General features: G+C 37.3%; 1 protein-coding gene across 2 annotated transcripts in view; it reads left to right on the top strand.

The window, feature by feature from the left end:
• MED13L (mediator complex subunit 13L) overlaps positions 1–27,883 on the top strand; it is a 246,117-nt gene that overhangs the window by 179,369 nt on the left and 38,865 nt on the right. For both annotated transcript variants that reach the window (XM_084868238.1, XM_084868237.1), the window contains exons 5-14: positions 6,350–6,495; positions 9,791–9,982; positions 10,364–10,552; positions 14,451–14,616; positions 16,614–16,718; positions 20,071–20,799; positions 22,407–22,632; positions 23,629–23,734; positions 24,048–24,172; positions 26,888–26,987. In XM_084868238.1, the coding sequence (XP_084724364.1) occupies positions 6,350–6,495; positions 9,791–9,982; positions 10,364–10,552; positions 14,451–14,616; positions 16,614–16,718; positions 20,071–20,799; positions 22,407–22,632; positions 23,629–23,734; positions 24,048–24,172; positions 26,888–26,987 (2,084 nt within the window). The remainder of the gene's footprint in view (positions 1–6,349; positions 6,496–9,790; positions 9,983–10,363; positions 10,553–14,450; positions 14,617–16,613; positions 16,719–20,070; positions 20,800–22,406; positions 22,633–23,628; positions 23,735–24,047; positions 24,173–26,887; positions 26,988–27,883) is intronic.

Here is a 27,883-nt window from a genome sequence, read left to right as displayed (position 1 = left end):
AATATCTATGATGTTAATACCTTCAGCAAATTTGACATATGAAGTTTTGAAGCTTACTGTCAATACAACAAAACAGCATACATATCAAATCACATATATATCAACATATGTGTAACTTCATCTATTGAAAAAAATCTGCATTATTAACTGGTACAACTAGTAAATTACTCTCTAACTACTGTTTTTACCAGATTTTGACATTATTCTGTTTTCATTAATTTTAAGTATTTTGTGATTTCCTCTGTAACCCATGATTTATTTAGGGAGTGTATGTTTAAGTTTCCAAACAAAGGAATTTTATTTCAACCTTTTTATAAATCTGTTGATTTTTAGTTAAATTGCACTGTGATTAGAGAATTTTTAGTGTATGTGATATCAATTCTGGTCTTGTGTCGTAGTACTCAGCCCTTTCTTGCACATGTTCTTTGCATTCCTGGAAGAGAATAGATGTTTTATTTCTGGAAATTACACACACACACACACACACACACACACACACACACACACACACTGAGTGGCCAGATTATTATGATCTCTGAGCCCATAATAATCTGGCCACTAAGTGTATATCCTATATAATAAAAGGCTAATATGCAAATTGTCCCCTCTATCAGGTGTTGGACCAGCAGACAGGCTGGCCAACCCTCCATACCCCTCCTACTGGACAGGCTGGCTGGATCACACCCATGCAGGAATTCATGCACTGGGCCTCTAATACACACACACACATGCATGCACACACACACACACACACACACACACACACACACTGAGTGGCCAGAAGATTATTATGCGCTCAGAGATCATAATAATCCGGCCACTGAGTGTATATACTCAAGTTTATATATTTTTGTCATTTCAGTTTTTTGTATTCTTAATCATTTTTTTCTACTAAATATTGAGAAAATATGTTAAAATCCTTATTAATTGTGCATTTGTCACTTTATTTTTGAAGCTCTCCCAAATTTTAAAATATATTTCTGTTATATTGCATGCCCTATGTTCAAGATTATTTAAATTTCTTGTTGAATTCCTTTATTATAATGTACTTATTAACCTAAGTTTAAAAAAAAATAGTTATTGTTATTTATATACCAGATTTATTTTTTATTGGGATTTGCCATGTACGTCATTTCAACCTTTATTTTCATTTTTTTATGTGATTTTACTTTGTCTTTTGCAAACAATATGTAGATGGATTTCTTAAAATTTTTTTTTAGCCAATCTGCTGATCTTTGTCTTTCCCATAGGCAGAGAATGAATGACTTATATTCATCTTCATTTTCACAATGATATAGCCACATTGCCTCTTTTCAAAAATTACCTTTAAAATGGAAAACTCTCTCTTATGCAATGCTGTTGCACATACAATTTTCTTGGAAAAGAACTTTTACCACTTACCTCTTTTTTAAGATTCAAGACTCACTTTCAGAGTTCCCCCTTTTTTTCAGAGAAGCTTGACTCTGGTTTCTTTCTAAAACAGCACCCCTCCCATTTTCTACCTTACTACCTACTTATTTCTTTTATAACACAAAAGTTATTTAGGGATAGATTATTTAGTGGTAGTACTATCTATACTAATAAAAGGGTAATATGCTAATTAGATCAGATAGACTGGATGTCTTCCAGACAAAGCCATGGTGGCAGGTGCTGAGGCAGAGGTGGTTATGGGTGATCAAGCAGGCAGGCAGAGTGGTTTAGGGGCAATCAGGCCATCGGGGGAGAGTGGTTAAGGGTGATCAAGCCATCAGGGGTGAGTGGTTAGGGGTGGTCAGGCCAACAGAGGAGAGCAGTTAGAGGTGTTCAGGCAGGCAGGCAGGTGAGTGATTAGGAGCCAGTGGTCCTGGGTTGCGAGAGGGATGTTGGACATCTCCCAAGGGGTCCTGGATTGGAGAGGGTGCAGGCAGGGCTGAAGAGACACCTCCCCCCCGCCCCCCCCCCCCCCCCCCCCCCCCGCCCCGCAAAACCCATGCATGAATTTCATGCACCGGGCCTCTAGTGAATACTATATTATACTAATCAGTTTACTTACATGTAGGTTATTTAATATTGGTACAGGAAGAAAGATATGGCAATAGCCCTAAAGGAAGTGACATGGTAAACAGAAGGTATTTCATTGTTAGAAATAGAGTTTTCATTGAGTGAAAAGAATAAGTATGGGTTTACCTTTACAGAGAAAATAAAATATGTGGTCTTCTAGGACTCTGGGAAAGGGTGAGATAAGTAAAACTACTGACATTTTTAAGGTGAAAAAGATGTTAAATAAAGAATTACCTGAGTCAGACCTGATTTACCAAGAATAAATGGAGTTGAGAAGGCTCAGAATACTTATCAAGTGGAGTGCCCTCAAGGAATAGGGGTGAAGCTCCAATTTTAGTTTGATTGAGTGAAATCACAATGTTTTTGGTTCTATGTGTTCATTTGAAAGTACCTTCTGGTCTATTCTAGTAGGATGTTATTAGAAATGGTGCAGGGACTGGTTTAAGTTACCTGTGTGATCATGTTAATGGTGCATGTATTCTAGAGGGGTGAATGCAGCATTGGTCTAAGGTAGAACGTTATGAATGTGCTATGAACACTAAGAAGCAGGACCTGAACTCTTATTCCACTATCCTCTGAACTGCTTGTGTAACTTTGGGCCCAGACCTGCCTTCACTATGAATTAGAAAGGGGTTGAGCTATATCATCTGTAAATCCCTTTTCATTTGTCAAATGATGAGATTGTATAAAATAAATAAAGTTGAGGGTTAAAGGGTTCAGATAAAAATGGTTTATAGAAGAGGAGAAAGAATGGAGCTTGTAATAGCTTTTACCTCCTAACTTCCTCATAGCACTCTATAACATTATATCTGTAACTGTACTTGTAGAGCCCTTTGTTTTTAATATCCATTCACAAATGTGATCTCATTTTACTTATATACAAATATATGGTGGTAGGATAATAATTAATATCCCCATTTATAGTAACCTAGCTAGAGGAATGAACATTAAATTTTAGGTCTTGTTGTAGTTGTGCCTCTAAGAATGTCGTTGGCTAACTGGACTTTTGAGAGTATGTTAGGATTTTCTCATATCAGTGTGATCATTTTCTTTTAAATGATTATACAGTATTACTTTGTAGGGGCATGTCAAATAGTGTAGTTAACCAGTCCTTTACTGATGGACATAATGGGTGTTTTAGTCTTTAATTTTTATAAGTAGTGCTATAAGCAATCACTGTATAATAGTTTTTTTTTTTCCTGTGGAATAAAGTCTTAGAAGTGATATTGCTAGGTCAGAGGGGAATTTCACTTTCCAGTCTCAGTATTGTCATTCTTGCACTCTTGCTTTTCATAATCTTAGAAAAGGTAGACTTTTATAGCTGGAAAGGGATTTAGGCACTATCAAATTCAGTGGTTCTCAAAGTGTGGTCCTTGGATTAGGAGTAGCAGCAGCATCACTTGGAACTTGATACAAATGCAAATTTGTGGGGCATACTCTAGACCTCCTGAATCAGAACTTCTGGGGGACCCATCAGTTTGTGCCAACAGCTGATTTTACATATAAGGAATCTATAAACAGAAAGGTGAAGTATCGCCCTAACTGGTTTTGCTCAGTGGATAGAGCATTGGCCTGATGACTAAAGGAAGGGTCCTGGGTTCGATTCCGGTCAGGGGCATGTATGTACCTTGGTTACAGGCATATCTCCAGCAGCTGATTCATGTGTCTCTCTCATTGATGTTTCTGACTCTCTATCCCGCTCCTGTCCTCTCTGTAAAAAATCAATAAAATATATTTTAAAAAATAACACAAAAAAGAAAACTAAAAACCAATATCTCTGATAAATATAGATGCAAACAAAATATGGGGATTATTCAAGTGGCACAGGATGATTCAACAAATGTAAATCAATCAGTGATACATTGCATTAAAATAAAAAAGAAAGGTGAAGTATCTTAACCAAAAATTATATAATTATTGGAGGCCCAGTGCACGATATTCATGCATGGGTAGGATCTTTAGGTCTGATAGGCAGGCAGGGCCAATTGGGGCCTTCCAGCTGCCAGCCGGGACCTTCCTTCTCCAGCTGCCCACTCGGGGCCTTCCTTCATTTCACGTAGCCCCCCGATGGTCAGCACACATCATAGCATTTGAACTCTCAGTCTCCTGATCGAACTCCCGAGGGGATATTTTGCATATTAGTCTTTTATATATATTTATAGATTGGTAACCTCTGTTATATTTCAACTATAACTTGCTGTTTTTCTTATGTTGTTTTACTTTAAAAATACATTTTGTTTTTAAAGTTATCAATATAAAAAATAGTTCAGTGATTCAATTCCTACTTTTTTCCAATTGTGCTTCTCTGCTGTGTATTTTGGGACACAGCAAATTCAAATGAATACTGTTTTGAAGTTTCATCATGATTCTTTAGATTCAGCTGACTTTTTAAAACCAAATCTTAAATTAGCTCCCTGGTATTTTTCCCATACAAGTCTCTTTGTTGTCTCAAAAGGTGACCTCTGACTTCTTTTTCATACTCCTTTCCCATCCTGTCTCGCCATTCCTCCATTAGAATTTCCAAGCTATATTCTGCTCTTAGCTACTCCACTCCTTGCCACATTTTTTCTCTCTTACCTTTTCTTTTCTCTGTACTACTAAAACCTTCTTTTTACTGGTTCTTGTCTTCTTGAAGCATTTGGGTCTTTGAGATTGAACAAATCAGTATGGCTTAGCATTCCTATAGCATTTTGTTTTTCCATTCTGTTTCTGTATTTTCCTGGCTTTACTTTATTGATGTGTGTTCATATCAGTCTTATTAGCTTATGTGCTCCTTGAGGGCAAGGGTCATGTTTTAGTTGGCGGATAAATGTTGGTTAGCATTGTTCTTATGTACAGTTGAGAACCAGTGGGAAAAAATCTATTCTGTACTACCCTCAATGTTTGTAACCCCAGCTGTTTGTAAAATGGTATTGATTACATGGGATTGTGGGTATAACTAAGCATTCATTTTATATCAATCTTTTCCTTGAATTTTATGGGTGGAAATTTAACCAAATTAACTTATATTTTGATCCTGTTATATGCCAGGCATAATGTTGTTTGTTGAAGATGACCTGTTTCTAGTGTGATTTTCAAACAGAAAGGATAGTTTGATGCTATTATGTTATTGTAAACTTGAAACGTAAGTATGGTATCAAGAGGATGTTTACATTTTTTAAAATTCTTATAAGGTTATAGTTACTGTCTTGTTTACTGTGTTGTGCTAAATAACCATATACCCAGACTAGGTGCTTCTTAATGATGAAACTTCACATTATAGTAAAACACAAAGTTTTCTCAGGTTATCTTACGATATTTGCCAAGAAAGAATATATATGTTTTGCTATGTGATGAAATAAACATTTTATCACTTCTATTTTTCTTTTTCCTTAAAGCCTTATAATTTTATACTTTCATAAAATTTATTGTTTTGACTGGTACTCAAAATACGCTTTATAATATTTTAAAGAACTTTTGAAAAGAAGCAAATTTTGGTGATGAATTTTTACATGGTTGCCTGGCGCCTGCAGTGATTGGATTCATCAGGCACATGCTCGTGTGAGCTGTCTTGAGAAGTGGCGATGTTATGGCTGGCTTAGGGCCAAAGTTAACTACTTTGAAATAATGTGCCACTGTAGGAATTTTGAAATTATCTTTTCCAAGACACATGATTTTTTTGTGAATTTTTTAGCTAATTGTGTGGAAAACGGGGGATGTGTTCAATGCTTTAATAAAATTTTGTGATCAGAAGTAAATTGTAAAAATAAATATAATAGATTACCAGCTCATTTAGACACTTGCTTTACTTTATCCGCTGTATATTGGGAACTTATATACAGTGGTGTCTTTAATTGCTATTTTAAAGTCAAAAGTGTTAACCTTACTGTAATGTAAGCTTGTAAGTTTAGTGTTATTGTTATAGCATACCAAACCTAAGCAAAACTGTTTTATCATTATCTCTAGGCTCAATTAAAAGCCAGTACATGAGAAGGTAGAAAAATGTCCTTCTTTTTCTGTTCCCAGGAATGTATAAGTCAGCACAGGAGACTTTTTGCAAATGAAACAGGAATCATTCTTCACAACAGCTTTTAACATTTCACAATGCTACATAACTAATTTTTCAGACTTATCTGGCAGCTTTAATTTAGTTAGTTGCCAACAAATTATTGTCATATTACTTGTCCACAATCAACTGGAAATTTATGCTGTTAATATCACCAGTGGCAGGTTTTGCTGAGTGGTTAATAAAGTGAAGCTATAGTTATTGTATCTAGCATTCATTTTATATCAAGATGTAGAGTTGAGTTTCTCATTGTTTGTTTTCCAGTGAACATTTGTCCTGTGCTTTCACATTCTTTCTTCATGGGGAAAGTAATGTATGCACAAGTGTGGAGATTGCCCAACACCAGCCAATTTATTTGATCAATGAGGAGCATATACACATGGCTCAGTCTTCACCTGCACCATTTCAAGGTAAGTAAATGCTGATGCTCTGCTCTCCTTCTTTGCCCTCTCCCTCCACCTTACTGGCTAGCCAGGCATCTGCCCAGTTAGGTTTTGCAAAATGAGATATTACCTTTAATGGATATTTTAAAGGTAAGCCTAAGTCACAGTTTCTGAAGAAGAAAGACCAACATTTCACAATCCTTCTATATAATACAAGCCTAATATACTAAGTATCCAGTCATCCAGTTGGCTGTTCAACCAATCAAAGCATAATATGCTAATGATATTCTAAAGCCGCTCAACCACTCATGACATGCATTCATACCAGTAGACCAGTAGCATGACGTGCACTGACCACCAGGGGGCAGATGTTCTGACCAGTAGGTTAGCTTGCTGCTGGGGTCCCGCTGATTGGGATTGAGGGAAATAGGCTGGACATGCCCTGGAGCCCTCCTACAGTCCCTCCTTAGTTGGCCAAACTCCTGCGTCCCTCCCCAGTCCCGATCGTGCACCGGTGGGGTCCCTCAGCCTGGCCTGCACCCTCTTGCAATCTGGGACCCTTCGGGGGATGTTGAAGAACTGGTTTCAGCCTGATACCACAGGCCAGGTTGAGGGACCCCGCTGGTGCATGAATTTGTGCATCAGGCTTCTATTAAATTATAATAGCTTGCTGATTTTTTGTTGGTTTGTTTTTGCTGAAAGTTTATCACATATATAATAAGGTGGTTTTATGTCAGGTTGAGTTGAGAAATAAAATGTAGAGAATTCCTTCAGAAAAAAAGATGAATAAGTATTTGAAAAACATAATCCTTATAAATTAAAGGTTTTTATTGTTTGTTCTGTTTCAAGAATGCCATCATTTTCAGATAATTACTATTAGACTTAGTATTTGAAATTTTAATCAAAATAAAATTTCTAGAGTTGTATAATATATAATTTCTTCAGTGACAGTAATAACTTTATTACTTACTCTTAATTATAGGCTACATTGATTGTAGGCATTTGGTTGTAATTTAATAGACATTCATATTAATTCTCAGCTTATCACCGAAATATCACCAAAATAACTCCATGTCCCTTTTCACTAATTGTGCATTCTATATATCTTTGGGTTTGTGTTGGGATTCAGAATTTTCTATGAATAAGTTTTAAAATATTTTAATATTAGATTGAACCATATGGAAAAATCTTTTTTTTTTTTGACCAGTCCAATTTGTCTTTGCTAGAGATGTCTGATTAAAATAGTCTTAGTGTATTACAAAATATAATTTTTAATATAATTTAAAAATATAATTTTTAAAATGCTGATATTTTAACTATAACAACATGACAAGTATCTTTATTGATATAACCACCTGTTATATTAGATAATTGTGAATGTTTATTCTCCATATTATTTACTAGAGGCCCGGTGGAAGAAATTCATGCACTTGGTCGGGGGTGTCCAGGAGCCCTGGGTTGGGGGGGTGTCTTACTGAGGGCTTATCATTGCCACGGAGGTGGGAGAGGATCCCACCACTGCTGCTGTGCTCTCCAGCTTGAGCCTGGCTTCTGGCTGAGCGGTGCTCCCTCTGTGGGAGCATACTGACCACTAGGGTGTAGCTCCTACATTGAGTGTCTGCTCCCTGGTGGTCAGTGCACATCATAGTGACCAGTCATTCCACCATTTGGTCATTTGCGTATTAGCTTTTTATTATATAGGATGATTGTCTTTTTGGTTTTCTACAGTTGGTTCTCATTTAATTTGGTAAAAGCATCTGCTATTGCCCTAAAATATTACCTACTTTCCCCCTACCTCCCACTCGCAACATATTTTAAACTATATTCATTATTATTCTGTAATTTGGGGCGTTTTATGTATGAGCTGCTATAAAAAACAGCCCCATTCTCAGACTGTACGCTTGAGAGTTATACATTATGCACATATTATGGATTGTCAAAATTTCTTAAATGCTATGTTTCCTTGACTGTGAAGGTGCTGAGGACCATCTGATTTCATTCTAGACGTTATCACTCAAAAGAACAGCATTTCTTTATGGTTAGAAAAGGAATTACTAGTCATAAGGGAAGGTAACTAACCTAAGTTGGTAAGGATACTTTTAGGAATACTAGGTCCCTATAGACCACTTATTTTAAATCTTACTACAATAGTTTGTTGCTAATGCTTCAAATCATAGAGAAAACCTTGTGGGACATTATCCTGCTTATTTCCCTAGATTAGTGTGAGGAGGTACATTCTTAGGGCAGGTGGTGGCCTATAGATAACTGTAGTGAAAATGACATTGATGTACGAATTTCCTAGAAGTGTTAATATAGGAAAATTGCCCTTGATTAACTGTGTTTGGAGTCAGTAATTTTATCCCATTCGAATCAGTGAGAAACAGCAGAAAGGCACCAAGAAATATGTGATGTCTACATATTTATCTCTGTCTTGATTGATTTGGTATACCATCCAGCTGTTAAATAAAGCCATCAAGAAGAAAAAGAACATCCCATTTAATAACTATGCTGAGGTGTTTGTTTTTGTTTTTTGTTTTTTGTTTTTTTGTTTTTTGTTTTTTGTTTTTAGGAGTTAGAAAAAGTGACCTCTTTATCCCAGAAAAGTGTTATTCGGAAGGTTGAAATACTCACCCTGAGGCTAAAAACTGGCTGGGTTACACACAGCACTATGTAAACTACATTTTTTGTGTCTATCTCAGTGAAAATGAGATCAAGGTCAATTACTGAAGGAGAAAGATAGAAGGATTTTGAGTTCTTTAGTAAAATAAATTTTATTTGGAGTTGTTTTATCAACAGCTCTCTAAAACAGTAGAGATAATACTTGAATAACAAGCATATTGTATAGTAGGTAAATTAAGGCTTTTCTGCTATTAGAAGTTTTATTTATGCATTTTGGTTACTACAGCCTTTAGGAAGTATCAGGAACCATAGGAAGAGTGTTCAAGTTCTTAGCAAGTTTTGGGATTGTATTGAATGGTTTTATTCTGTTATGGAAGACTCAGTGTTTATGTTGTATGAGCTATTGTCAAACTGATAAGTATAAGCTTTAACATAGAGATAATTTATATACTGTATGTTGATATAGCTGTCTGATAGTACTGTATTTCCCCCATTTGATTTCCTTCAAAAATTGATGTGAGTTGAGAATATAAATAAGTAGTAAAATGAAAAACTTAAAAAAAAAAATCACACTTTGAAAGGAGTTAGCAAATAAAGAGCAATATACATTAAGTGATGCTATACTTTAACCTAAAAATACCACAACACTTTAGTAGGAATTATTACTGTGATCTGTAACCTATGTTTCTCCTCCCTGCCTTAGTACTGGTAAGTCCTTATGGATTAAATGGCACGCTAACAGGCCAAGCATACAAGATGTCCGACCCAGCCACCCGTAAGTTGATTGAGGAATGGCAGTATTTCTACCCAATGGTGCTGAAAAAGAAAGAAGAATTGAAAGAAGAGGAGTTGGGATATGACAATGATTTCCCCGTGGCAGTTGAAGTAATTGTTGGTAAGAGAAAGTATTTTGCCTGAAGAACTTTATTCTCTCTTCCTCTTCCTTAATTTAAAAAGATAATCATTCAGATTCATCAAAAATAATCTCCATAATTTTCCCATTTTTAAAATTCTCTTGACACAGTGGTTATACTGAATAGTTAGCTTGCCTGAAGCACCAATGGCCCCTGGATTCCAAATGCTATTATTATAATTTTGGAACACATGGTTAAGCAGCTATTAACTTATGGAAGAATGAAACATACCACTTTTTGCAGGACCTAATGAGTATCCCATGCTCACCAGAGCTTTGACTCTGACCACTGGAATAATAAAGTTGGCAGTCTAGTGTGAACTTTCTCTCAGCCCTGATTTTCTCCTTGCTCTTTCCTTATAGGTGGTGTCCGGATGGTTTATCCTTCAGCTTTTGTTCTGATCTCTCAGAATGATATCCCAGTTCCTCAGAGCACTGCGAGTGCTGGAGGCCATATTTCCGTTGGGCAGCAGGGACTTGGTAGTGTGAAGGACCCAAGTAACTGTGGGATGCCTCTCACCCCGCCCACCTCTCCAGAACAGGCTGCCACAGGTGAGTACAACCCAGGAATATTCTGGGTGGACGAGATCCCAGAAAATCATATAGTTCCCGTGCCATAGAACAGGGAGAAAACTCATCTTGAGAAATTCATGGAGAAAGAGATGGAAGTAGGGTAACACAGAAATTTTACAAAATGGAAAAGGAAAAAATTTAAAGAAACAGAATTTATATGTTTCAGAATTTTAGTCTCTAAATTATCCAGTTAAATAATTTAGTTGTTTCTCTTAAGTTCTATACACACATCTGCCCCTTTTAACACATGTGCATGCATGTGCTTACATATTTCCAGGAAACAAGGTGAAGGCTGCTTCTCTACTGTAAACAAATGGGAAACACTACATCAGACTGTGGCTGGAACTTTTGCTCAGTTGACTATTGCCATACTGGTATATGTCTTGGACAGTTCTTTTTCTACTTTGATAAAGTTAGGCCAGCATCCAGGAGCTCTGAATGAATGCTTTGTCCTGTCAGTAATCTTTGTCCATTAATGATGTTTTTCAAAATGTGAAAATTTTGACAAACTGTTTTCCTTCATGGAAAAATTCAGAAATTGTTTAAATTGAGAGGATTTTGCCTTTTTGTTGAACAGTATATTTTATATATTAAATTTTGTGGTAGTTGACTTTCATTGGAAATCTATTCACTAAGGAAAAGATATTCATCATATCTGAATTGCAGTGGGATTATTTATAGGCATTTAATGTGGACCATGTTGGCAGGAACATCAAAATAAATAAAGTCTTGGCTGCTAAGCTTTAAAAACACTCTCAAGCATGCTGCGCACCAACATGGTAATTTTCATGAGGATTAGACATTTCAGTTTCTAGCATACTGCTTGCCACATAGTGGGGCTTCCGAAGAAGTTCATGGTTAAACAGTATGTTGGGAAAAGTATAGATATTGTGATTGAACACACCTATTTTTAAAGCTTGTCTGTAGCTTTTTAGGTTAGTGACCTTATTTAATTCTCATATTTGTTCTGAACCTCAGTTTTCCTTCTCTGTCAAATACTTTGTTCTTTTTTAAAATATATATATTTTTATTGATTTCAGAGAGGAAGGAATAGGGAGAGAGAGAGAGAGAGAGAGAGAGAGAAAACCAACATCAATGATGAGAGGATATCATTGATTGCTGCCTCCTGCATGCCCCACACTAGAGATCGAGCCCACAACCTGGGCAGGTGCTCTGACTGGGAATCGAACTGTGACTCCAGGTTCATAGGTCAACACTCAGCCATTGAGCCACACCGCTGGGGACAAATACTCCATTCTTTACAAGGTTGTTATATGTATTAGGTACTATACTTGACAGAGTTGTATAAACAGTTTCACAGTATATGCATGAATTACTCTGATACTGTGTGGGAGACAGAAATGAACATGTGGCCTGTGTTTCCAGGGGTTGTGTAGTTGCTAAGATGGCGGAAAATATGCATCTGGCTCTAAGTTGGTAGAACAGAGTTTGGATGATTCCTTGTGAAAGGATTTGCTCAAACAATTTTTATTAAAACTACTTTAAAATGAAAAAGAAAAATTACTTTTATCATCTTTTATAATAATCACCATAAAGAAGATACATTAAGGAAAGATTAGAACTATCATTATTTTGAAGTTTTAATCACATTTCATACAAAGGTTCTATTTTTAACAATTGCACTCCGTAAGTTGTTATCGCTTTTTGTTTTGTTTTTTATTTTGCCCAGTATTTAGTGAAATTTGTATTCAACTTAAAATTGAAGACTTACTGTATGCATAAATAAGGCCTTGACCTCTGATGGATAAGTTCAGAACTCTAAATGTCATAACTCAAAACTGAGAGGTTTTGTTTATGGTGGTTTTTAGTGTGGAGTTCATGGCAATAGATCTTCCAGCTCCTTCCCCTCTTACTCTGTGTGTGTCATTGTGCTAGGTCCTGGGTAAATAAGTCCCCTGATGCTTCCTCCCTAAAGCAAGCAAGCAAAAACAAAACAAAACAAACAAACAAAAAAAAACACCAAACACAATGAAATTAAAGTTACTGGAATCTTTGTTATAAAATGAACTTGTCCAAATGTGTACATGATGATATGTGAGTTATAGCTTAAAACTTTTAAATGCTCCATCAGAAAGAGTCTTGCACAGCCTTGTCATTCTGCAGTTGACTAATATTGGGCATTGCCCTGGTTTTCTAGATACAGGATGAAATGGGTTACTTTGCCTCCTAAAGAGGCCAAGGTTCCCTAGAGTAACAGGACCATTGGTTTTGGTGAAGTTACTTGTGAATAGGCACATCAGCTTGCCACTTCTGTTTATGAAGACACTTAAAAGAAATAACATTCAACATGCATTTAACAGGAGTACAAATCTTATTTAGTTCCATATAAGATATCACCCAGACTCAACTTTAATCAGAAAAGACTGTTGTTTGTTTTCTGTACCCCTCTCCTTTATTGGTCATACTTACTTCCTTTAGTACCATGGACATATGATCTCTTTAGCTATATTGTAGGGTGTTTGGTGGCAAATACTGAGTTATCTACTTCTGCTGTTTGTGTTTTCACTTTGCTTTGTTTTAGAATAGGCATTTGAAAGCCCATTGTAAAGTTGAAATGAATTATTTTGCATCATGAACCAAGTCGGGGAACTTGTAAGATAAAAGGTAGCAATGAAGACCAATTTTCTGGTCTCCTTTATCTCATTTGTAATGTAACAGTACTTTTCTGGGGAACAAGAAAGCTTCCATTTCTTAGAAAATATGCACTTGGGTTGGTTTCTTTCTTTAAAAAAAAAAAAAAAAAAAAAAAAAAAAAAAAAAGAAAGAAAAAGAAAAAGAAGAAGAAGAAGAAGAAGAGAGTGAGAGAGTGATAGAGAGCACGCGCGCTCGCGCGCGAGGACTGAGCCTAACCATTCAACTCATCATCATTTTGTTGCATTGATGCCAAGAATATTAGTTTGTGATAGAGGTTGCTGATTTATTTTTCAGATGAGAATAGAGATTTTCAGAGTTCTAAAAATAGATTATTTTGGTCAGGATGTTTTGCATCTTATTTCTGTTCAGAATAAAACCCACAATATATTTATGAAAATCAAATAGATGAAAGTAATTGATATTTAATACTCGAAATTGACTTCAGTATTTTGTATGAGATAGAAGTAATAAAATACTCATGACATAATCAATAATCACTATTATCAGCAGTCATAATGGTTATAATAGAAAAAAATGGATGACATACCAACTATAGTTGGAGAAACAAAGTAGAGTTAGAAAAAAAGTGACTTTTTAATCCACTTTTATTAAAATGTCAAGACAGCCTCTTTCAATGTTTTAGTACTACACTTTCATAAATAGTGTCAGACATTAGGACAAACAGTCCCCAACGCAAATTTGAAATTTGACCTTGTTACAGCTTTGTGCCATTAAGCTTTTTTCTCCTACCAGGGCATTGTACATAGTTGTTACACAACCATTTAGCTAAACAAGCGTAAAGTTCCCTCTACTATTTCGTTTTGCCTTGAACCTTATTTACTGCATTGGGATTTAAAAAGTCCAGAACAGTCTATGTATGTTTATGTCTTTGATGTTATGATGTATGAACCCTTCTGTGTAAGTCATCACCAGTTCCCATTTGAGCAGGAATGCCTCCGTGTGGTATATGCCCATGAGGGAGTATGAGTATGTGAGTATGGATGGGATTAACTATTTTAGGGAGAACACAGAGAATCAAAATGCCAAAATAACAACAAAAATCTGTACTGTCACAAATTATACTCATAGCTACAGAGAATGTTGTTATTGCAAGGGGTTAGGGGCACAGTAACATGAATATGAGTCTTAACATTTAAAATGTTTATGTTAAATAAGCTAGCTTTTCAGAAAAATGACCTTGCAAATTATCTGCCTTTCCCAGGTGAGAGTGGAGGTGCTCAGAGTGCCGTCAGTCACTTAGGTTCCCAAGATGGGGGGATGGTAACTCTGCACAGTCCGAAGAGATCGGGGAAGATTCCTCTAAAACTCCACAATCACATGGTCCATCGAGTCTGGAAGGAGTGCATCCTCAACAGAACGCAGTCCAAGTATGTTTGTTTGCATTATGTCTGGAATGTGGTTTAGTAACCATCTCTTCGATTACTATACAAAGAGGGTCAGTCATATTACACTGTTGTGTGACTAGCCTGATGGGTCATTAGAGAGGTATTTCTTTATTTTGAAAATAATATTATGGATAAAAATTAAAAAAAAAAAAAACGTCTTTATTGATTTCAGAGAGGAAGATAGAGGGGGGGGAGAGATAGAAACATCAATGATGAGAGAGAATCGTTGATCAGCTGCCTTCTGCATGCCCCTATTTGGGGATCAAGCCCACAATTTGGGCATGTGCGCTGACCCGGAATAGAACCATGACCTCCTGGTTCTTGGGTTGATCCTCGACCACTCAGCCATGCTGGCCATAATAGGATAAAAGTTAACATAAACAGGTTAAAATACAGATGATGACTTGATTTGATTATTCAGGAAATTTTGAAGCTCCTGATACCAATTTATGAATGTTTCCTTTTTACAGTGAGAAAATACCTTCTTTGTCACATTTTCCATTTTATATTGACCTTATGTTTTAATTGACAATACATTTCTGAACTGAATTAATGACAGAGGGATGTGTACCAGCCTCTGTGCTTCTGTTTGTCCAAATTATATTCTTTTCTTTCCCCTATCCAACTTTCTTATCTTTCTTCTTTTCTTTCTTTCCTCCCTCCTTTTCTGCCCTCCATTTCTCCCCCCCCTTAACGTATTTTTGGAAAAGAGGAAGAACTGATAATAAGAGATTACTATTGATTATTTTAATTGCATGAATAATAATGACAATAGTAGTCAATGCATTTTACTTATCAGGACTTAGGTAATCATTCAGCTTATTTTCATATCTATTTTAATATGATTGAGATGTCCACTTTATTAACAGATACAAGTAAATAAATGAACCTTGATTCTCTGAAATAGAATAAATATGGACATTCTTGCCAAAACTAAGACCTCCATTCATTTAGAAGTCAGTTAGATGTTTTTTAGTGACTACTATGCAGTCTTTATAGACAGATGTAAAACTTGTCCTTTGGACCTAGCTTTTAGCTAATTCGATACTATATATTTATTTCTCAATGAATTGGTTCTAGAATAGGGTGCTGAAGAAGATGTAGTAAATAAACTAAAATAATTGCCATGAAAAATCATATGTCACATCCTAGAATTAAAAAGTTATCTCTAGTCATTTAAAAATGATCTTTTCCTGTAGAATAATAATTTCCCTTTTATCTGCAATACCTAGACCATTTCCAAGTTAACATTTTCTTTTCCTTTCATTTACCTTTTTTTTTCTTTTTTATTACCACTAACCTTTTATCTCCACCAACTCTTAACAGACAGTGTCCCCTCTATCAGTAGCATAGAACAAGGTAACAAGACACCCAGAAAGGCAGGAGAGGGTGGAGAGCAAAATAATTCCTTGCAGAGCCGTCATCAAAACACTTTGCAGTGTCAGCTGTAGCAAAATCAGCGATAAAAAATTTGGCCTAGTCTTATTTTCACTATGTAATAATTAGCATCTCCTTTTCCTACCAATTGTCAGTGATGTGTAGGAAATATTTGTCTTTAGTTCACATTCCAAGTATGGAATGCTTCCCTTAATTGGTAGCAAATACAGGAGTTGTAAAGGCGATTTCAGCAGCCTATCTGAGTACATATAATTCACAGATGCTATGAAAAGATACTTTTTTAAAATTTAGGGTATTTCTGCACAATTTAGGCGACTTTTTAAAAAGTAACAATGAATAGTGCCAAATAGTGTTTTAATTGCTATGTGTACTGTCCATTTTAAATGTGTTTTAAGCTTAAATATATTTTGAATCCTGATTCTTCTGATGCAAAGAACAAGTAGCAGTCCATCTCCCCACCTTAGATTGCTCTGAACTATTATTTGCAGGATACCATTAATATGTAAAATGTATAAATATTTTTAACATTTTTTTTCTCCAGAGATTATGATTACACAGCTCACATTTTTAATCTTTTTTAGGAGGAGCCAAGTGTCCACTCCAACTCTTGAAGAAGAGCCTGCTAACAATCCTGCTACTTGGGATTTTGTGGATCCAACCCAAAGAGTCAGCTGTTCTTGCTCTAGGTGGGTGGAGAAAAGGCAGAGCAGTCATCTGACCTGTCCTCTCAGACCCCTTCTTCCCCATTGTTTTGTTAAATCTTCCTCTTCTAGTAAGTAAGAAAAGGATAAGTCTTTTCTTATAGGCAGATGATATAGTTTTATTGTCAGGTCTCGAAAAGAGTTTTTTTAGACAACTGGCCCTGATACTTAATTGCTCCCATGAATTTTTTAGGGCAGCTGTGTCAAAACTAAAGGCATTTATTTGACAAGACAATCACTTGCCCTTTAAATGAATTTACTTAACTACTCTAATTTTAAAGTAGAGATAAGTAGTAAACAAGTTGTCTTGAGTTAATAGAATTTGGATTAAATATACATTCCATAGATAATTTGTTTTGTTGTGGGTGCTGATTTTTTTGATGACTGAGGCAGGTATTTGTAATAAAACCCACCCAAGGTGTTGCTCATTCATTAAGATATTAGAATAGGAACCCAAATTGTTTTCCGTAGAAAGATTTTGCACTCCTCTTGGATATTTCCTTGACTTATCACTTTTTGTGGTGATAAAGAATCATAGTGTCATGAGTTTTTATTAGGGTTCTTGATTAAATGTATATCCACCTTAACTGCTTTCCCTACCCCACCCCAGCTCACTGACTGTTAGAACCCATGCTGTTGATTATTCACTTAATGAGTAGCTTAGAGTGGCTTTGCTTCCGAAGTATATATTTTCACGTTTGATGTTGCTCCATACTTATAGAAAGTTTAGAAGAGATAAGTATATTTAGAACATGGCCATTCATTTCTCTAATTTAAATGGGGTTCATAGTGTGGCATAAATTGAACTGGCTTATTGGCTTTAGGAGGAAGGGGTGTGTGTGTGTGTGTGTGTGTGTGTGTGTGTGTGTGTGTGTGTGTACACTTACACAATAATTTTGGCACCTGCCTGATTCCCCTTAAGTTGAACCCCTTTTTATCAAGCTCTGCCTTGGTAGTCAGCTTTCTGTTGAGAGATACTCTAAAATTCATCTAATGAAAACCATGATTGATTTTTCAAGGAGGGAGTTTTTTAAAAAGTTATTGGCTCATCAAGGGATCTCTCTCTGAGCAAGGTGTGGTATAGCAGTTGAATACTTTTGTCTTTAGACTGTTGTAATTTGTGTGACATAAAGTATTTTTCTAATATTGGTTTTTAAATAGCTCATAGCCCAGGTTTAATTCACCTTTAGAAAGCATGTAGGCTATAAATTTTAGTATATTTAACTTCATTAGTTCCTTCATCTTATTTTTTTTTTTTTGCTATTTTCCTTATGTTAGATTTCTTTCACTATAAAAAAGAACCCTTTTACTGATTTATATCATATTTTTATTTACTACCTTGAATTATTTTTACCTGAAGTTCAAATAAACAACATTTTTCTTTTGTCCTATGAAGTTACTGTTCTATTTCCTCACAAAAACCTCAAATATCTCAGGTCTTTCTTATAGTTATGCATTGCAGCCCATTGATTTCCAAATATTTATTTACAGACCTGGCTTCTAACGTGTACTTTAGTCTTATATTTTTTGGGGGGGTGCCATTTATATTCCTTACATTGACATGTCTGTTTCCTCCCAAATCAGGTACCCTATTGTGATCATTTTTATGACAATTTCCTTTCTCAGTGTAGAAACTTCATCATTTATTTATTTTCAAGATTAGTTTTATTATTGCATTTTATAATGACTTTCTTTGAAATGTGTATTGTAATGTCATTCTACTTTCCTCATTCTTTTAGCCTCCATGTGTTTCAGCACTGTTTGGCCCTGCCTCTGGTTCCTTCCCACCACTGGACCACCCATATAGTTAGCCTTCTGAGGCTGATCTTCCTGTTGCCTGCTTCAGTGAGGTCCCTTTCTGTTCAGAAATTTGCAATACTTGTCTGTTACTTACTGGCATATTCCTAATTCTAACCATTTCACAATGTAGCTGAGTCATTAAATATAATTGAAAAAATATGACTTTATAAGATTATCCACTTTGCAAAAAGCCCTTACTTTGAAGAGGCTACTATAAAATATCTATCAAAGGACTGATGTGGTTAAATGCTCTCTGAGAAAATCCAAATCAAGAAGTTTTATGTAAAAGACTTTTGGTTTTAAAATAAGCACCCTTAGAAGATATCATTGAGATATTCTCAGATGAGTCATTCATCTCTTACTGTAGTACTGTGCCCTCGGGACTCAAAGCACAGTTTTTGCCTTATTGACAATAGCTTTATGGTTAGACAACCTTCTTTAAAGTCAGGATTTTTGTTTTCTTAGAGGAGCAAAGAGTTTTCAGATTATCTACTGCAGGATTACCACACCCATTATGGGATGGCCTACTCCTCACTCTATTTAATGGCCTTTTGGGGCAGGGTGGCCATCCTGCTGTCCCACTAAACCATCCCATTATGCCACACAAATCTGTTTTACTGCCCACTAGGGCATCATTGAGTGCAATGCAGCAGTAATTTAATGCCACCCTAGTGGCCTCAGGGAGTTACAGGAGAGCTTACATTTCTCCCTGGGAGGGATTTATATATTGGGAGGAACTGGACGACCTGCAATATAACTTGGTTGCACAGATTAAACCTTGGCATCATCTAGGGTTCTTCCTGAGCAGTTTCTCAGGGCCACCTTGCTGGGAAGAATGTGAGCAGACTTGCTGTTCCTGCCTCGATTCTTCATGTGCACTTGGATATGTGTTCACTCACAACAGCCCTTTTACTTCTGTCTCATTTTAACCCTATGTAAGATCCAAAGTTATCTTTCCCCTTCTTTCTTAGATAATAGTGTCATATAAGGTTTCAGGTATGTTTAAGGTATAAGGTATTATAATTCACCCTTATTATCTTAGTTTCACATTTTGGGAGAGAGTAGCATAGTTATTTTATTCCTCATTTATAACACTACAAAGTCATTATAAACCATTCTATATTGGAGTTAGTAAAGTGCTGTGAAATATAAATTAAAAGTTTTCTTTTGGCAGATGATCTCAAAACTTTTGACTTTTAAGATGGAGTATGAATAGAGACTCTCACCAAGTTGGAAAGATTTGGAGATTTTTTCAAATCAGTAATTTTGTAGGGGTTAGGAATGTATGAGTTTATGTTTCATAATTCCATCTCTTCTTAACTTGTATGTGGTTGATTTATTGCTTTTCATCAGGGTGTTTGCAGTTTTTAGTCATTAAAAATACAATTAACACTTAGAGTCTTTTTTGGTGTATTAGTGCATCTGCTGAGTACTTAACAAGACATAACCTCATCAGAGGCATCTCTTTTGTAATGTTATAATGATGCAGTCATTCTCATCTGTGTATTTGTTGACATTGTTTTAATTCTCATTTCAGGCATAAACTTTTAAAACGTGCCGTAGGAACCAACCGACCTCCCACAATATCTCAACCAGGGTTCAATGCAGGACCATCATCATCTTCATCTTTACCACCTCCTGCTTCTTCTAAGCACAAAACAACAGAACGACAGGAAAAGGGAGACAAGTTGCAAAAAAGACCCTTGATACCATTTCACCATAGGCCCTCTGTGGCCGAAGAGTTATGCATGGAACAGGATACACCAGGGCAGAAGCTAGGGTTGGCAGGGATAGACTCCTCCTTAGAGGTGTCCAGCAGTAGGAAGTATGATAAGCAAATGGCCGTGCCTTCCAGAAACACAAGCAAGCAAATGAATCTGAATCCTATGGATTCACCTCATTCCCCTATTTCCCCTCTGCCGCCAACACTCAGCCCTCAGCCGCGAGGTCAGGAAACGGAGACTCTGGACCCACCATCTGTCCCTGTGAATCCAACCCTCTATGGAAATGGGATGGAACTCCAGCAGTTGTCTACTCTGGATGACAGAACTGTCCTTGTAGGCCAAAGACTGCCTCTGATGGCAGAGGTCAGCGAGACAGCCTTATATTGTGGGATTAGGCACTCGAACCCGGAGTCATCAGATAAGTGGTGGCATAGTTTTTGTCTCCCACCCATTGATGATGTTGAGTTCCGGCCTCCAGAGCTTCAGGGTGAGAGGTGTGATGCCAAAATGGAGGTAAACTCAGAGAGCACTGCATTGCAAAGGTAAGACGACTCTCCGAACTATCTACCTGATCACCCCCTAAATAAGGGCAAAGGCCATAGAACCCTGAATCAGGCTTTCCTCACCTCTCCCTGCAAACTTTCAGATCCAAAATGAAAGAGGCTTTGCTTCTTCATTTTAGACTCTGCATTTGGAAAATGTTTAAAAGTCAAATGCTTTGTCATTTGTGAGGTTTAACACACATGTCACTATGTAAACATGCTGTCATATAAAGGTCTTGTGGCATTTAATGTACTAGCATTACTTTGTTTTGGTCCTGTTACTAATCAAAGAATGTAGCTTTATGAGACTTACGTTACTATGGTCAGTACCTTCTTGTTTCTTGACACTTTATAAAAAAAACTAGAGGTTTGATACACGGAATTCTTACACGGGGAGAGGGGGTTTCCTTCAGCTCAGCCTGCACCCTCTCCAATCTGGGACCCCTCATGGGATGTCCAACTGCCGGTTTAGACCCAATCCCAGGGATTGGGCCTAAACCGGCAGTTGGGATATCCCTCTCACAACCCTGGACTGCTGGCTCCTAATTGCTTGCCTACCTACCTGGTCGACTCTTACTCTCCCCCCTGCCAGCCTGGTCACCCCATGTAGTCTTTTTGTTCAGTCATCTGGTGGTCCCTCGTGCCAGCCTGGATGTAGGCAGCCATCTTGTGAGGGCATGAGGGTCAATTTGCATATTACATCTTTATTATATAGGATCCTCACTCAAGGGTATTTAGTTTGTGTTTAAAAATATATTTTATTGATTTCAGAGAGGGAGAGAGAAACATAAGTGATGAGAGAATCATTGATCAGCTGCCTCCTGCATGCCCCCTACCTGGAGATCGAGCCCACAACCTGGGCATGTGCCCTTGACCAGAATCGGACATAGAACCCTTCAATCTGCGGGCTGACACTCTATCCACTGAACCAAAATGTCTAGGACAAGATATGCTTTTATTGATTTTTTGAGAGAGAGAAAAACATCGATGTGAGAAAGAAACTTTGACCAATTGCCTCTCATATACATCCCAACCACAGCCTGGGTATGTATTCTTACTGGGAAAGGAACCTGCCACCATTTGGTGTACAGGACAACACTCTAACCAACTGAGCCACCTGGCCAGGGCTCTTGACACTTTTAAGAAACGATTTGTATATATTAGTTATGTATTATGTGTCTAGTAATAATGCTTAACATTTCTAGTGTTTTTGAGCTACCCTTGATTCTTAACAGTTTACACAGATTATCTCATTTAATCTTCATGTTACTACCTTAACTTCATAGATGAGAAAGAAGCTAGGGTCATGCAGTTAGTAAATGACACACTTAAAATTTGAACCTAGATAGTCTGTCATGAGCCCATCTGTGCTCTTAAGTGGAATCCATGGAATCAGAGACAAAAATATATATTCCTGACAAAGGCTACTAAGTTTTATTTAATTGTGAATACAGTCACTAAAAGAAATTCACTATGTAGATGAATTAATTTTAATTTCAGTGTAAGCTTTACAAATGCTTTAAATAATTAGTGCTTTTCTTTTAAAAACATCATTCTTTTTATTTTATCTTGCCTAGCCTAACGTGTCATTTATTTTCCCTTTTTAGACTCTTAGCACAACCTAATAAACGGTTTAAAATCTGGCATGACAAGCAGCCCCAGATGCAGCCACTCCACTTCCTTGACCCATTGCCTCTATCACAACAACCTGGAGACAGTTTGGGAGAAGTCAATGACCCATATACCTTTGAGGATGGTGACATAAAATACATCTTTACAGCAAACAAGAAATGCAAACAAGGGACGGAAAAAGATTCCCTGAAAAAGAATAAGGTACCATTTAACGTGGAGAGAGTTCCATGTGGTGTGGGTTTGATCTTTGTCAGCACAGCATGTGCGGGAGAACTTTTGAGGCAGAATGTTTGAGATAGTCTTGCCTGATTGCTCTGTCCCCATACTCATGCTCTTGGTACTATCGTATTGAACAGCGTATTGTTCCCTTTTATGTCATGGCTCACCTTTGTTGAAAAGTCAGCCGAACATAAATGAAGCCTCATATTTTCCAGGCTATAGCTTGTACAACGCATGTTTCCTCTCATATGCTAATTCTTGTTGGCCTATGCTCCCTGTTTATTTCTTTTAATTATGATTCCAAAATACCCAAAATGTAAAGAAAAAAACGTTGATAACAATCCTACTGTTTATTATGCGCTTACTGTGATTACTGTGCCAAGCGCTTTACCTATATCTCTTCTGAATTAATATTAACATCACTCTTGGATTGTGTCAGTATTGATTATACTGTTTCATTGTCCTGAAAATGAGTACTGGGTGTATCAGCTGTCTTTAGCCTTAAATGTTAAAACATTGTAAAATACTAGCCCATTTAAAGAGGTATTCTTGAGCATAGAGGAAGTAAGACAATTAAAGGAGGCCACTATAATTCAGGGGACTGCTTGTAGATTCCTTACAGAGACATATCCATATCTAGAAAGCTTGAACCATAATTCAGCATCCAAAATTTATTAAAGGCAGCTTGTAACACCATGGCAGGTCTGTAATCAAATGCCACCAGTACCATTTAGGCATAAAACCCTGATTGACTCAGAATACTCCATAGGATTGAGAGGAAAGTGCGGGAGTTTGGGTTCTGTTTAAATTCAGGGGAAAGGACATATCTTTTATTTCTTTTGGTTGCATAGACCATGGTTTATCATACTTGTGCTCATAACAAGTTCCATTCTACCCTCTAATTCTTTGTGTTCTCCCTCATATTCCACACTTTGGGTTGGTGTTCATGTGTTTTGTTTGGCTGAATTTATTATACAGTCAGAGGATGGATTTGGTACCAAGGATGTCACTACACCAGGTCATTCCACGCCGGTGCCTGATGGGAAAAATGCCATGTCTATTTTCAGTTCTGCTACTAAAACAGGTGTGTACAATGATTATTTGCCTCACTTGGATTGTTGCTAAAATAAAATGCGAGGGAGATGCTTCTCAATTTCAAATTATATTCTTACAGTAATAGCAATATTTTGATCTCATCTTTAATATATTTTTTATAGTTTGTTTTTCAGTTCCTTTCAAAACTGATAAACATATTAGGAAATAATTGTCTCTAAATTTAACTGAACACAGGGAAACGTTCACAGGCAGGTGTTGCTCATTGAGATCCATGTCCTCTCCTCATTTTTTCTTCCTTAATTAAGATGCTCATTCTGTTTATTTTGTCTCCTTTCCCTTAGATGTCCGGCAAGATAATGCTGCTGGCAGAGCTGGCTCCAGTAGCCTTACGCAGGTGACAGATTTGGCACCTTCCCTGCATGACTTAGACAACATCTTTGATAATTCTGATGACGACGAACTTGGGGTGAGTCTGACATAGCTACACAAACAAAAATTTCCCTAAATGGAAGGATTTATGCGGGTGTCTCAGTATTTCTTTATAATTACCTTGCTGAACTTGGGGGTTTTAATCCAGGTTCTTGAATGTTCTTAAAAAATACTTGTGTACTTTGAAAGGATTCGAAAAGTTATTAGTCTGTAACATTCCTTGGGTTTTGCTTGTTGATGTCTTTTTTTTTCATTAATGTTATTCCTGGTGTAAATACTAAAATATTTTACATTTGTTTTTTAAAATCCTTTTAGATATCTTAAGACTAATAAAAAAGTATTATGTAGTTCCTTTAGCTCTACATTTTGATACATAAGAATAGTCTATACCTTTTAAGATGATGGCATCATAGTAGGAAAGTAGAATTTATGCACATGGAAGTTAAATAATACCAGACATTATGTGATTAAAGTGACAGATAAGAATTACAATTCTTTGGAGAATAGCTGACCTGAGTCGGGAAGTTTGTGTCCTTGTCCTCCAAACCAGCTCTGTGTGTTTGGGCAAATAGAAATGCTGTTATTTCTGGGGTGCCTAGAGATTAGTAAGGTAGGCTTGCTCTTCAGGAAATCAGTTTATTATTCTTCCATTAATGTATTTATCTTTCTTCCCATCCATATGTTTTACATATTTGTTAATCATTTGAAGATTAGTTCCCTGTGTCAGCAACTCGAAGTTACAAATATTATTAACTTACCATGCTTATACTTGACATACCCACAGACTTTAGGAGAAATAGTATATAAATAAAATTTATACTTATTGCTATGAGAGGAGTAATTAACCCGAATCTAAAGATGCTGGACATTCAAGTACAAAGTGACAAGCAAGCAGTATTTAACTGAAGGATTAAAGATTAAGTAGGAATCATATTTCTAAAACCCTTTCTCACTTTAAAATAAAATGTATCTGATTAACAGGTATTATACACCATCCACATATTTAAAAACCTAAGCGACTATAAGGGTGGAAAGACCAGAATGATTGGTCACTATGACACACACTGAGCAGACAGGCAGGCGAGCGGTTAGGGGTGAGCAGTCCTGGATTGCAAGAGAGATGTCCAACTGCAGGGATTGGGCCTAAACTGGCAGGTAGACATTCTCAGAGGGGTCCTGAATTGCAAGAGGGTGCAAGCTGGGCTGAGAAACTCTTCCCCACCCCTTCCTTTGCACGAATTTTGTGCACCAGGCCTCTAGTTAGTATTATAAATACTTTGAAGGTTATCTATATATTGGAGGACCGGAGCATGAAAATTCATGCACTGGAGAGGCCCTTAGCCTGTCCTGCCCACTCTCATAGTCTGGGAGCCCTCAAGGGCAAGAGTCAACACCCCCATCCCAACTTTGCTGCTGCCACTGACAGCAGTGCAAGCTTCGGACAGCCCTGGTTACCTGAGCCTTGGGCAGCCACCATCCAAGGCTTGCTTGCACCTTGGGCCAGCTCTGAGCAGCTGGTGGGGGGTGGGGGAGGTTGAGGGGACAGCGGGATTCCAGAAGCAGGCATGCAGAGAGGCAGGACCACCTGGTCTGGACCCCACGCATGCACAAATTCATGCACCAGGCCTCACACACACACACACACACACACACACACACACACACACTGAGTGGCCAGATTTTTATGCATTCAGAGATCATAATAATTTGGCCACTCAGTGTTTACATTTAGAAGCCCGATGCACAAAGATTTGTGCGAGAATGGACCTTCCTTCCCCTGGCTGCCAGTGCTGCCTTCACTCTGGCCGGAGCCACCTTTCTGCCTTCCTATGCTGCCCAGAGGCCCGGAGTGGCTGGGGTGGTGTGGAATGCCTGTGTCATCGCCATGGCAATGAAGCAAGCATCCTGCCTCGTTCCTGGCTGCTTGGCGCCTGCCAATGCAAATTAACCTGACATCTCTATTGTGTTAATTTGCATACCCACTCCTGATTGGCTGTGGGTGTCTTGAAGGTATGATCAATTAGCATGTTACTCTTTTATTAGGTAGATTAGGTAGATATAGCCGTGGTAGATTTGACTCAGTTGTTAAGAGGGTCAGCCTATGGACCAAAGGGTCTTGGGTTTGATTCCCAATCAAGGGCCTGTACCTCAGTTGTGGGTTCCAGGCCAGCCCTGGTCGGGGTGTGTGCGGGAGGCAACCAATCCATGTGTATCTCTCACGTCAATGTTTCTCTCTCTCTCTCTCTCTCTCTCTCTCTCTTCTCCTTTCCTACCCCCTTCCTTCTACTTTGTCTGAAAATCAATGGAAAACAACATCCTCAGGTGAGGATTAAAAAAAACACACCAAAAGAAATAATGTGTGTGTGTGTGTGTGTGTGTGTGTGTGTGTGTGTGTGTTTTGAAAAATAAAAGAATAATAGTTGTGGGGGGGAGGGAATTGAGATAATCTCCTTTAGTTGCTTTCTTCCAAACAGAAGGAAAACCAGACTGATAGCCAATTACTACTTAGAGGCACCAGCCTAATGTAATTATTGTGTTCCTGAAACTATGTCTCTAATGACCTGGGAGGGAAGATTTGCTTAAGGTCTGCAGGCTCTGCTTTGATGGCACAATCTGCCCTCACCAGATCCATGAAAAGACTCCTCACTCCATTTCTCATACTTGATGAGCTTGAAGCCACCCCTTTGTTTCACCGTCTGCTGGTATTTCTAGTGGTGAACACTTAATAAAGAAGCATCTTTTCTGTTCTTAGGCTGCATCACCTGCACTTCGTTCATCAAAAATGCCAACGGTTGGGACTGAAGACCGACCTCTTGGGAAGGATGGAAGAGCTGCTGTTCATTACGCACCAAGTAAGAAAAGATTGAGCTTTGGCTCACTACTCACACCTTACATGTAATGTTGTCACACCCAGCAGTGCCTTAGTTGAGATCCCCCTCCTTTTTTTATTTCTGTTTAAAAAATACTAATTATGATTTAAACTTGTATAAGTTGGCATTTCTAAGATGGCAGGTAGCTAAGTGTCCATGTTACTAGTAATTTGAGTTCCTTTGCTCTTTGTTTTCAAATTAAGAATTAACTTTTATGGTTTAAAATGTGGAAAAACATGTTCTAGTTTGTTTTTCAAGTAGCCCTTTCCTAGTAGGATAAATGCTGCAGGGTGATTTTCAGAGCAATTCCCAACTGTAAACACTTGTGTAAAATGTTTCAATTTTCAGAAATTTAATTCACATGAGAATAAGGAATACTGTTTGTTTTCTGTGGTTCTTTTTCTGATTCATAGTGAAGTTTTGTGCTTCCTTTTGAGATCAACTAGCTTTATTATCTAAGCTGACTAGAAGAAAAGCTTCCTTTCTTCTAGTTCTTCTTTGCCCCGAGAAAACACATTACTCTACAAGAGAAAAGAAAGTCAGGGTAGCTGTGTGGACACTGCAGCAGGAACACAATTCCATTGCAAATCATTCTGTAATACCTTCTCATTAACTTCAGCCGTAATGAGAACAAATTGAGGAGAAAAACCACCATGTCATAGGGATGAGTCAAAAAGTTTTATGAACCTATAAATGTAGAACTGATTTACTCAAATGTAGAAGTATGAAGTATACAGAGATTGGATTTTGACAGCTTTAATGGTTCCGTAGCTCTTTAAAATATGCAAAGCTTTTTCAAGCATGACATGTATGGAAGTGAATAATGATAGCCAGCCAGTTGCTGTAGTTTTTTTAATTAAACATTTTTCTTTTTTTAT

Source organism: Pipistrellus hanaki (assembly GCF_964339955.1).
Source record: "Pipistrellus hanaki genome assembly, chromosome: 19".
NCBI lineage: Eukaryota > Metazoa > Chordata > Mammalia > Chiroptera > Vespertilionidae > Pipistrellus > Pipistrellus hanaki.
Note: the sequence above shows the minus strand (reverse complement) of the source record. Positions and strands in the feature narration are given on the sequence as shown.